Below are 12,307 nucleotides of genomic sequence, written 5' to 3'. Positions count from 1 at the left end.
GTTTCTAAGGGAAATGGCGATTTCACTAGTATCAGTAATACTAGTATTAGTATGGAAGAATTCCGCGAAGAATTCAACAGAATATTAGTCGAAGAAAAGTTCGAGATCTTCAATAGAGTTGGATGGGATGAATTGGGCTCTTTAAGGAGTACGAATCTCAGCAGAAACAACAGCTCGAATGGCTGCGATCAGCCTATCGTACCTGAAACATTGTTACCAACATCTTTGCTCTTCAATAAGAATATCAATATAGATGACACACAGAAGGAAGACACCTATGATAGTATTGGTAGCAATTTAAGAAACACGAAAAGGGAACAACCCAATTGCATGAATTTCAAGCTACCCTCCAAAGTGCCATTGTCTCCAATTAAACTCTTCAGTAAGGACATCCTTAAGAATTTCACTCAAAAAGAGTTTAGTACTAATGGCTACATTTGTACTTATAGAAGTAGCACCAGTAGAAGGGTTGAGGAGATTGAATTAGCGCATCTCAGAGGATTTCAGATGCCAAAGATGTTGCAAGTGAATTCGAAAGCAAGAAGAAAGATGACTTTTTCGGTGAAGAAGACGATAGAGGTAATGGGTGCAAAGGGAACTCAGAAAGAGTTGTGCAAGAAAAAGATTATGATGGGAAAGCGATGTCGGCCTCTAGATTTTTCAGGCCTCATTCAATATGATGAGAGAGGGAATCAAATAATAACGTTACCTACTAAGATTGCTCCTGAAGTACCTAGGCCTTCCAATACTCAGAAGGAAAGGTAGAAATTGAGGGTGTTGCTGTTTTCTTTTCTGTTCTTTTTTCTCTTTTATTCCAGGTGATCTGCTTGGGGAGTATGGTAGTAAGACCGAAACTGAAAGGATTTGGGCCTGCATTAGTATTGCATTTCGGACTGTTGATTTTGTCAAATTTATTGTTTCTATGTGTGAGCAGTTCAAATAACGAATTGAGGGCTCTTTTGTTTCTTGTTTTGCTTGAAGATCTTATAAAATTTATTATTATGATACCCCACCGCAAGATTCTATTCTTACATCAAACACACATTTAGTTTTTTTGTGTTTAACATACCTCTACTTTTGTTATTGTCATCAAAGAATTTCTCACAGTATCTTTTGATTGCTACGAGAGTTAGTTGGTTCTTATTTCAGATGATCAGAATAAAAAAAAACTAGTAAACCGTATCTTTGGCTAAGTATGAGTGGATTCATCTTTTCCAAATCGAAAAGTTTCATCAGATCAAATTCTTAATTTTTTTCTAAGTTTTTTTGTGCTTATTGCCCTATCAGTCATAATATTCAATTGAGAAATTAAATAGAGAGGGTTAGATCTCACTAGTCAAGTTACCGATTAAAACGCTCCAACGGTGTCGTAATTTTTTATTTTTTATTTTTTAAGATAACAAAGTCCTTTATTAATAGCCGAAGATCATACAATTGAATCAGGGACAAGATGTCGCAAAAAACAACAGTAAACGATCAGTACAGTAACCCCCGCATCCACTCACAGAGATGCCCCACAAAAACCAAAGCTATTAAGCCCTTCATGTGGTATCTTTTGTCTGCACCCTTGTGGATTCCATCATACCCCTCTCTCTTGCTAAACCATACGCCATATGGCTGGCCAATCTTCTGCGGTGGGAGATCTCCAATGGTGTCATAATGCCTTTCATTGGTGCATTTCTGAAATTTTTGGATCCACGTGCAATGATCTCCCAAAAACGCACCATCAGATGTGTTGCTGATGTGGAAAAGAAGTCGATGGATATGACTGGCTATTTGGATTTGTCCTTCAAGATATTTTCAACAACTCTTCTGTTGAAGATGGTAATTTCATTCCCAAAAGCTCATTGTTGGATGCTGGAAAATAGAAACTAGCTGAATGTGATCTTCAGGGCATTTTCAACAGATTAGACAAACTTATGGACACCGTTTGCATCATATGGTTCCGATCACATACATGAGGCACAACCACAACCCAGTACGTGTCTTTTAGGACGGAGCCTAACAGTCCTTATACAAATATATATTTTTTAAAGAGCTATTTGAATTGCTAGGAAAAGAAGCATGTACAAAAAGAATGGAATGAGGTGCCACTTATGGTACCAATAAGCTCAAACAAAAATAGAAACAATATAAAGATAATATAGAGTTGATTCATATTAGAAGGTCTGCTAACGAGAAGGCGGAAGGTTTGGCTAGAAGAGGGGTGGTATGCATCTCGATGAATTGGTCTGATCAATTTTCTATTTGATGGCCTAGTCATTTTGTAATTAGTTTTTATTTTTTATTTTTTGTTCTGTATCTTTGGGTATTCCCTTTCGGGTGTCCCTTCTGTTTCTTTTATAAAATATGCCATTTCAAAAAATATATAAAGATAATATAACGCTATGCTAGTGGGTTTTTTTTTTTTTGAAAAAGATACCATTAATTAAATAAGAAGAGATTACAAGTGCAACTTAAAGGGAAGAGACTGCCCCATATACAAACTCTAGAAGCACCATATTTGGGAAGACAATCAGCCAAATCATTAGCACTTCTGGAAATGAGCTAAAAAGAACAAGCTCCATGCATACAAAGATCTTTTATCTCATCGAATAGATTGGCACTAGCCAGCGTTATTCTCTTTTACCCACTAAACAATATTCCCCCCCATAAAGATAGTCAATCCCAGATGGAGAGTACGGACATCCACTACTGTCGAATCAGCGTTTCCGATAGGTCCAACAAAGGAGTAAATGATCTCACCCAAATAATTCCTAGAAACACCTCCAATACCTGCCATACCTGGGTTGCCATGGGAGAAAATGTGACAAATAGTTTAATGACGTTTCTAGGAGAGAACAATAGTCGACATCAGGTATATGTCGGTAATGAATAATTCATTTCTGTTCACACCTTGTTTTGCCAAAGAATCCGTCTCTGAGTTTGTGGATCTCCCATCTATGCAGGAATTGCACCTTGACAAGTCTAAATTCTATATGCTAACATACAATAAAAAAAACCCAACTCTAAATGCTAAAAACAATAAGTTTAAAACTTCGTAACATCTTCCCTGTTAACTCTAGAGAAGCAAGTAATTCCTTAAACCCATTTGATCATAGGGGAAGCTATTGGGAGCGGAAGCAATTCCTTATTCACTTCTAATAACACCTTCCATGTTACCTTGCTTGAAATCACTTTCACGTCTGTCCTGATTACCATCTCCTTTAGGGCTGCTCCATACTTCAGCAGAAATTTCACCAGCATCATCTCAGTTTCCCCATTTTAGATTCTCCACTTTCTTATTTGTGGCTGTGCATGCCCAAAAGCTCGCTCGCCCCATGAAGCCGAATATCTTAACAATTTTTAGGCTAGCCAAACAAAAGTCCCATGGTTCCAAGTTAAGTCCTTCTTCATCTTTTGCAAGCTGTAATTTGTAGAAAGAAAATCAAACTATTGTTTGAGAACTAGGGTAATAATATCATGAGACACAGTTATCTAAGAGTTCCCAAGAAATGCAATGATCTAGCCCCTTCATATAATTTTTGAATTATCTTGATTGTTCATCAGGTGCACTGTAAAATAGAGATGTTTTGACCAAAAAATCAGACAAACCCAACATTCAATTAATGGTTTGGTAATGAAAATATATAAAGTAGAAGCCAATAATGACGCATGACTCACTAGATTTGATGGTTAAGATAGTCTTATAAAAAATATTTTGGGGGTATGGCACCGCCCTACTACAACAAAAAGGTTTTTATCCTAGACCGGTAGTGAAAGTGCCTAAAACCGCGGGTGTGATTTCTACTAGCGGTCATGGGAGAGAAAAGAAGGAAATGCACGATTGGCCTGGATTGCTTTGATGATCCAAAGCATTCATTTGATGGGCCCTGACATAGATAGGATGTGCCTAAAAAATCATCTCCACAGATCATCCTAACCCTTTGATTAATGGAGGTTAAAATGGATGCGTATAAAGTCCACAAATCTTTCTATTTTTAACCTCCACAAATCAAAGGGTTAGGATGATCCTATGGAGCTGATTTTTGGGCACACCTTATCTATGCCAGGGCCCATCAAATGAATGCTTTAGATCATGCAAACAACATGGGCCCACTGTGTTTTTGGTCGGCGGACTAGAGAAGGTTCTCTAGCCCGAACGACTATAAACACTTTCCTTATATATAGGGCAATGATAAATCGACCATAAATCGACTCCCCATGTGTCTATCTCTCTCCTCTTTCTCTCTCTAACCCAGAGGAGAGAGAAAGACACATGGGGAGTCGATTTATCATATTTGGGAGTCGATTTATCACTCCCCTATATATATATATATATATATATATATATATATATATATATATATATATATATATATATATATTAAAGAATCAATATACAATCTCTCAACGATTACATTTTGGGGAGTTTTCCATTCGAAGAAAATTTTCAGTTTTGCTACGATTCTTACTAGATCAAAGAGAACTTTGAAGTAGAAAGAAATTGAATAGTTTCTTCCAATTTTCTTTGCCCATATTAATTTACCTAATTACCTAAGGCTATGTTTGGATGCTAAAGCAATCTTTAGGGAAGTAAAGTCGACGCAATAAAAACACTGGTAAAGCCATTTGATTTATTCTATTTGGATGCAAGTTAAACAGGAAGGAGAGAGAGAGAGAGAGAGAGAGAGAGATTACTTAGAAATCTCATCTTTTGGGGATATTTCATATGTAAATCCAAGTGATGCCACGTCACTAAACATGCAATTATTATACATGTTTCTTGTCTAGCAGTCTCCATGGATTTAGATGTTACATTGGCAAACAAACACCATAAAGTTCAAGAAAAGTGCATTTTTTGCTTAGGGATTGCTTGAGGATCCCTTGCATGTGGCAACCAAATAGAGGCTAGGAAATTTTTGTTGAAAAGTTAAAGAAAAGTGCATTTTTTTGCTTAGGGATTGCTTGAGGATCCCTTGCATGTGGCATCCAAACAGAGGCTAAGGAATTTTTTATTGAAAATCTTTTTCATTGGAAATTTTTATTAGAAATTTTTCCATGGAGCCCACCTTTTTATCCCTCATGTTTTGATAGGTGGTGCCAATCATTTCACATTTGATGGGGTGGGGCCCACGTCTTTGCATCTAATGTTTTGATGTGCGTGGGGCCTCTACCCAACTCATCCTTAGGGTGGGGCCCACCACTTACTCGCCATGTGTTGAAGGGGTGGGTCCACCATTTTATACCCATGGGTGGGGCACACCATCTCCACCAAAACCCATGCTTAGGTGGAGCCCACCATTTTACATGATTTGACTAGGGTTAATCCCACCATCTCCATTCAAACCCATACACAAGGTAGGGCCCACTATTTTACAACCTACCTCAGTTTTTATGGGATGGGCTTGGGCAAGAAATGCTAGTATAGATAAAACCTCATTGCCCATCACTTATATAAAAACGCCCTTCAACATGCTTTGGGTTTGGGCTTGCCAAGTCCATTGGGCTACCAAGCCCATCACTAGCCAAAAGTAAAATATTCTGTGAAATGAACGTTAGAATCTATCCCAACTTGGCAAGTTTGCGGGAGAAATCTATCCATATCATCCTTTGACTCTCAGGTCATTTTCTCTCCAATCCAGTAACTCCAGACGCTGAAATTGGGGCAACAACTTTTAACAAAGTCCAATCAGTTTCAACAACACCACCACCCACCAACTCAAAAGCCCCCAAATCTCTCACCCAACTCACCACCATTTCCTTTCATTCTTTGAAATTCCTTGACCCCCTCTCTCTCACACCTTATTCACCTCACTCTTCATTACTCCAATCTCTCAATTGAATTCCACAAACCCCATTTCTCTCATGGAAACTCTCTCCAATAATCTTCAAGTGAATAATTCCAACCATCTTAGATTCTCACCCAGAAAGAAGCTATGGCAATTCCTCAAGATCACCCCCAAGGACCCTGATACTCCAAAGATTACCAGAGTTTTGTCTTCTCGTGCAATCCCCAGGCCAAAAATCAGCATACACAAAATACCCATCAAATGGTTGAAGAGAAGAAGCCAAGTTATCAAGAGCAATGTTGTAGAAAACATCGCAAAATCAGCTAACTGGAGAAGCTTTCTGAGAAGATTACATTCGCATTTCTCAGTAGTGTCCAGATATAACAAAGCAAAGACTATATCAGTTTCTAATGAAAATGGCGATTTCACGAGAATCAGTAATACTAGTACTAGTTTCAGTAATACTAGTAGGAATACAGAAGAATTCCGCAGAATATTAGTCGAAGAAAAGATGGAGATCATCAATAGAGTCGGGAGGGATGAATTGGGCTCTTTTGGGAGTACGAATCTCACCAGAAACAACAGTTCAAATGGCTGCGATCCGCCTATCATACCTGAAACACTGTTACCAACATCTTTGCACTTCAGTAAGAACATCAATATTGATGGCACAAAGAAGGCAGATACCGATGATAGTATTGGTATCAATTTAAGAAACACAAAAACGGAACAACCCACTTGCATGGATTTCAAGATACCTTCCAAAGTGCCGTTGTCTCCAATTAAACTCTTCAGTAAGGACACTATTAAGGATCTCACTGAGAAAAAGTCTAGTACTAATGGCTACATTTGTACTATTAGTAGCACTAGTAGAAGGGATGGAGAGAATGAAGTAGCGCATTTAAGAGGATTTCAGATTCCAAAGATGTTGCAAGTGAATTCTACAGCAAGAAGAAAGATAAATTTTCAGGTGAAAAAGGCGATAGAGGAAATGGGTGCAAAGGGAGATCAGAAAGAGTTGTGCAAGAAGACGATTATGATGGGAAAGCGATGTCAGCCGCTAGATTTTTCAGGCACTATTCAATATGATGAGAGAGGGAATCAATTAGTAAGGTTACCTACCAAGATTGCTGCTCAAGTACCTAGGCCTTCCAGTGCACAGAAGGAAAGATAGAAATTTAAGGTGGTATTGTGTAACGAGCCAGGTAGATCCAAGGGCTACAAGAAGAGTCAGCAACAGAAAGAGAGAAGTGCCAGCAAGGCTGAAGGATTAACTGCAAGAATGAATTGTAACAGAGTTAGTTAGGAAGTTAAGTAGTTAGAAGCAGATAGAGTATTACAGGAACTATAAATAGGAAAGAAAAAAAAAACAGAGTATGAAAAAAAGTTGGGTAGAATTTTTCTTTTATTGTAATTGGAGGTACTGGTGCCTCGAAGCCAGCAATCTTTCATTTTCTTTCTGCAATTAAAGATTCATCTTCTTCTTTTTCTTCTTCATCTTCTTTATTCCTTTAGTTAAATTCGGCAATTACGTCTAAGCTCCTAACATGTTGTTTTCTTTTCTGTTCTTTTTTCTCTCTTATTCCAGGTGATCTGCTTGGGAAGTACGGTTGTAAGAACGAAACTCAAAGGATTTGGGGTTGCATTAGAACCGAATTTCATATGGTTGATTTTGTCAAATTTATTGTTTCTACGTGTGAGCAGTTTAAATAAGGAATTGGGGGCTGTTTTGTTTCTTGTTTTGCTTCTGAAGATCTTATCAAATTGCGTCTATTGGACATCAGCGTTAGACTTTTTAATCAGAAGTTGAATTTATTATTATGATACATCACCGCAAGATTCTATTTTTACATCGAACACACACTTAGCTGTTTTGTGTTAAACGTAAGTGATCAATAGGTAATCTGACCTCAATCAGTGATGGAGATCGATCTAATCACTTGGATATGACTGGCTATTTGGATTTGACCCTCAATATATTTTCAACAACTCCTTTGTTAAAGATGGGAGCCAATTCTGACTAGAAACGCTCAATGATCGACAGATGAGATCGATAAAAATTCTATCCAAAAGCTCACTGCTGGATGTTGGAAATTATCTGAATGTGATCTTCAAGGAATTTTCAACAATTTGGACAACCTTATGTTCACCATTTGTATCAATTGGATCCAATCACATACATGAGACACACCCAGAACCCAGGTTTAGGAAAGAGACTAACAGCCCTTATCCATTTATCATTTTTCTGAAAGAGGTAATAGCATTCCAAGGAATAGAAGCATGTACAAAAAGAATGGAATCAGCTGCCACAAATGGGATCAATAAGCTCAAAGAAAAATAGAAACAATATAAAGATAATGTAACGCTATGCTATCGGGTATTTTTTTCCTGAAAAAGTTACCATTAATTAAATAAGGAAAGATTCCAGGTCCAACTTAAAGGGAAGAGACTGCCCCATATACAAACTCTAGAAGCGCCATATTTGGCAAGACGATCAGCCAAATCATGTTCTTCACTTTGACCCATGGCACAGTATTCCCTCCATTTGGTTCACAAAGATAGACAATCCCTGGTGGAGAGCACCGGCCTCCACTTCTGTCGAATCAGCATTTCCGATTGGTCCAGCAAAGGAATAATGATCTCACCCAAAATATTCCTAAAAACCCCGCCAAAACCTGCCATGCCTAGGTTTCCATGGGAGCAAATACCGACACTGAGTTTAATGACCTTTCTAGGAGGGAGCAACAGTCAACATCAGGTATATGTCGCTAATGAATAATTCACTTCTGGCCACACCTTTTTACCAACGAATCCGCCTCCGAGTTTGTGGATCTCCATCTATGCAGGAATTGAACCGTGACAAGTCTAAATTCTAAATGCTAAAATACAATAAAAAAACCCAACTATAAATGCTAAAACATAATAAGTTCAGAAGTTAATAACATCTTTCCTGTTTTCTCTGGAGAGGCAAGCAAATCCTTAAACCCAACATTTGAGCATAGGGGAAGCTCTTGGAGAGGCAAGCAACTCCTTATTCACTTCTAATAGCAATTTCTTTGTAATCTCTCTTGGAATCCCTTTCACGTCCGTCCTGATTACCATCTCCTTTAGGCTTGCTGCATACTTCAAAAGAAATTTCACCAGTTTCATCTCACTTTGCCCGTTTAGATTCTCCACTCTCTTATTTGTAGCTATGCATGCCCAAAAGCTCGCTCGCCCCATGAAGCCGAATATCTTAACAATTTTAAGGCTGGCGAAACAATAGTCCCATGGTTCCAGGTTTAGTCTTTCTTCATTTTCTTTTGCAACCTGAAATTTGTAGAAAGAAAATCAAACTAGTGTTAGAGAAGTAGCGTAAGAATTTTATGAGACAGTTATCTAAGAGTTCCCTAGAAACGCAATGATCTAGCTCCTTCATATAATTTCTGCATTATCTTGATTGTTCATCATGTGCACTGTGAAATAGAGATGTTTTGACCAAAAATTTAGAAAACCCGCCATTCAATTATGGTTTGGTAATGAAAATACTAAAAGTAGAAGCCAATAATGACACAAAACTCACTAGATTTCATTGTTAAGATTTTCTAATAAAAAATATTTTGGGAGTATGGCATCTCCATAACAAGCACCAGTCACTACAACAAAAAGGGTTTATAGGGGAGGAGGTCTAGACCGCTGGTAAAAGTGCCAAAAACCGTCAGTGTGATTTTTACTAGCGGTAACGGGAGAGAAAATATGGAAAATGTGATTGGGGGCGAAGGTGAATTTTTGGTCATTTAGGGGGTTTCTTTAGGGGCGGTCATAAAAGAGATTTATGGGCATGTGCATTATTCAGCCGAATCTAGGGTTTTAGACGAAATAAACCACGTATAACGGCAGTCATAATACAATTTTAAGGGCGTTTAAAACCGCCGTTGATTCCTCCCACACTATAGCATGACCGCCCATAAAGACTCACATTCAGTGGCGGTTTATAAGACCGCCACTAAATGACCGTTGGTAATTGTGGACTTTCTTGTAGTGAGTAGATGAATATTTATATAATTATGTCACTTTGTCTCAAGGGAACTCTTATAAAAATGCATATTTCACATAATTTAGATGCATAAGATATAGGGCTACATACATCTTGGGGGTGCATGGATATTTTCTCGAAATCTCTCTGAATAATAAGTGTTTCTAGATTAGGACAGCTCTTCAGGAAACATATTATTCCCCTGAGCTCTAGCTTGTCTAAAGAAATTTCTAGTTTCAAGCACTTGATGTTAACGAATGAAGAAGCCATGAAATATTCCTCAGCTTCAGATAAAACCTTTGAAAAGCCAAAAAGAGACAATGGTTAGCAATCCTCTATACTAGCTATAAAATCATAAGTTAAAATGGAGAAATCATACCTTCATACATTCTCTTCCAAGAGTAATAGTCTTGGCATGTCGAATAGCATGGAAAATATCATATAGAACTCTTCTATTGCTTGTCTCCCAACAAAAGAAATAATTTAGACGAAGCATAAACATTCCATCAAAATCTACCCTTGCATGTACCAGCGATGACAAATTCCTCAGAATATATCCATCTTTGGGTAAACTTCCAATGAGTTCCAAAGATGTGAGATTTGGAGCAAGAATTTCTAGTATAGTAGTGCCGTTATAACAACAAGAGACAATCCTCAAGCTCTTAAGTTTTGGATTTGAAGTAGAAATATCAAGACAAGTTATGCCATTGCAGTCACTTAGTTCCAAATTTTCAAGAAGAGGGCATTTGGAAATGAGATCTTTGATCTCATTCAAAGGAGGGGACTGTCCGTTGGTCTGGCTTGGTATAATCACTTTGGTAAGAGAAAGGGTTTTAAGCAATCTTAAATTGATAGTACTAGGTGGGTAAGCATAGCAATAACTCAGCTTCAATACCTCTAGAGATTCAATATTAAACATGCATTGAGGTAACTGATAAAAGCCATTTGGTGAGAAACCCAAGTTGAGCTCCTTAATTCTCTTAGAAATTGCATACTCAATCCATGAATTAACCCTGAGAGGAGGTGGTGCTGAGCATGTAAGCAATATTTGGAATTTATCTATCTTTGTACCTTTGTGTAGCTCTAGTACTCGTTCGACAAAATTATAGAAACGAGCATACTTTCGACGAGTTTGGATTCCGAATTCTATATTATTACTGTATTGCCATAAGTTTCTCCATTGAGATGATTGAAAGCTCATCTTCATTGCATCTTTCACCTTCAAGCAGGACAAAATGTGAAGAAGAAGGCCTTCTGGTAATCGGTTGAACGGATCAATCTTTTCTTCTTTGGAACGAAGTTTCTCCATTTTGGCTTTGTGGGTTTTCGACGATGATCCTTCCATTGTTTTTCTGCTATTTCTATCACAAAATCACGAGGAATAAAGCTAAGAGATTTTTTTTGGATGGTTGGATTTTGTAACAGTGCATGTGGTGGCAAACGAGGAAGAGAGAGCAGTCCTGTTCTAGTAAATGCATTCTTTGGGGTCCTGTCATTTTGGGCAATATAGGGTGGTTATTATCTGGCGCTTTTAATGAGATATCTTCACAATATTACGAGCATCAAATTCTGAGCCAAAAATAGAATTTCTTTAAAAGCTTAGTAGAGGGATGAATAGGTATGAGTGAGCTGTTATATTAGATAAGCACGTCCATTTCCTTCGCAGACAAGTAGGGCCCATCCAAAACCATCCCTCTACTTAGTTATAGTTTAAAAAGGTGACAAAATACCAAGTGGAGAAGAAAACTAGCTTAAGCCCAAACAAAATAAGTAAATAAAAAAGACCATCTAATTTTTATAATTAGGGTGTGTTTGGTAAGGCTTTTGATTCTCTCCCAAAAAGGCCGGGCGGAAATGGATTAATGAGTCTTCGTAGCGACTCCGAGCCCCTCCGAAGAATCCATATTTTTGTCACGAATAAAAAGGCAAAAAGAGGGTAAATTAACGTTTAGCGGTCGGGGTTGCCAACTTGAGATTTTTTCCTTTTCCCATTCTCTGACATCTAAAAAAGCCGATGAATCCCTTTTAATAAGAGTTGCAGAACACGTTCATTGATGTTGTTAGGGGTAATATCCGTACATCCAATAAGCACCCAACACGTGGCACCTAGCCAGCCATGAGGCCGAACTTTCCACCTACAATGATAGGTCGAGGAACTCATTTCGCCCATTCTCCATGTATAGCAACCTTGAGCAAAGAGGAGAGTGCCCTAGGGGAAAGAACGAAGCTAGAACAGCAATTTTCCTAAAAGTTCAATGGTTTGAAATAAGAAACCGAGCCCAATGAAGGAACTTGAAGGTCTCCTAGATAAGCATGGAATCGGAATCCTTAGAGAAGTCGACCAATAAGGAAGGACTCAAAAGAAAGGCAAGAATTCTAAATTGCCCAAGACTCCGACTCTATAAAAGGACCCCCACGCTCAAAGGTATGTATCTAACATACCGTTACTCTACTCCATTGTTGTTTGGATTTCCTACTTGTTGCCGATTTCTTACTTGAGCCCCAGGGGTCTCCTCAGAGT

The 12,307-nt window shown here is 38.1% G+C and overlaps 1 protein-coding gene across 1 annotated transcript; it reads right to left on the bottom strand.

The window, feature by feature from the left end:
• Positions 1 to 6,949: 6,949 nt before the first annotated feature.
• LOC143852318 (putative F-box protein At1g49610) lies at positions 6,950 to 11,095 on the bottom strand. The gene is made up of 4 exons (XM_077361708.1): positions 10,166 to 11,095; positions 9,898 to 10,083; positions 8,871 to 9,080; positions 6,950 to 7,045 (listed from the first exon to the last, which is right to left on the bottom strand). The coding sequence occupies exons 1-4, from the start codon at positions 11,093 to 11,095 to the stop codon at positions 6,950 to 6,952; spliced, it is 1,422 nt and encodes a 473-aa protein (XP_077217823.1).
• Positions 11,096 to 12,307: the final 1,212 nt, after the last annotated feature.

Source organism: Tasmannia lanceolata, unplaced genomic scaffold (assembly GCF_043159265.1).
Source record: "Tasmannia lanceolata isolate RefF3 unplaced genomic scaffold, GAP_Taslan_0.1 ptg000019l, whole genome shotgun sequence".
NCBI lineage: Eukaryota > Viridiplantae > Streptophyta > Magnoliopsida > Canellales > Winteraceae > Tasmannia > Tasmannia lanceolata.
The sequence above is the reverse complement of the archived record's forward strand: the minus strand, read 5'-3'. Positions and strand labels throughout refer to the sequence as shown.

What these genes read in the sequence shown, in the direction of transcription:
- LOC143852318 (XM_077361708.1), bottom strand. Translation starts at nt 11,095, where the DNA reads ATGGAGAAACTTCGTTCCAAAGAAGAAAAGATTGATCCGTTCAACCGA. An exon ending in TTGGAAGAGAATGTATGAAG is followed by an intron (nt 10,084 to 10,165) that starts GTATGATTTCTC and finishes GGCTTTTCAAAG; the next exon opens with GTTTTATCTGAAGCTGAGGA. An exon ending in CAGCAAGCCTAAAGGAGATG is followed by an intron (nt 7,046 to 8,870) that starts GTAATCAGGACG and finishes TCATTCTTGCAG; the next exon opens with TTAATCCTTCAGCCTTGCTG.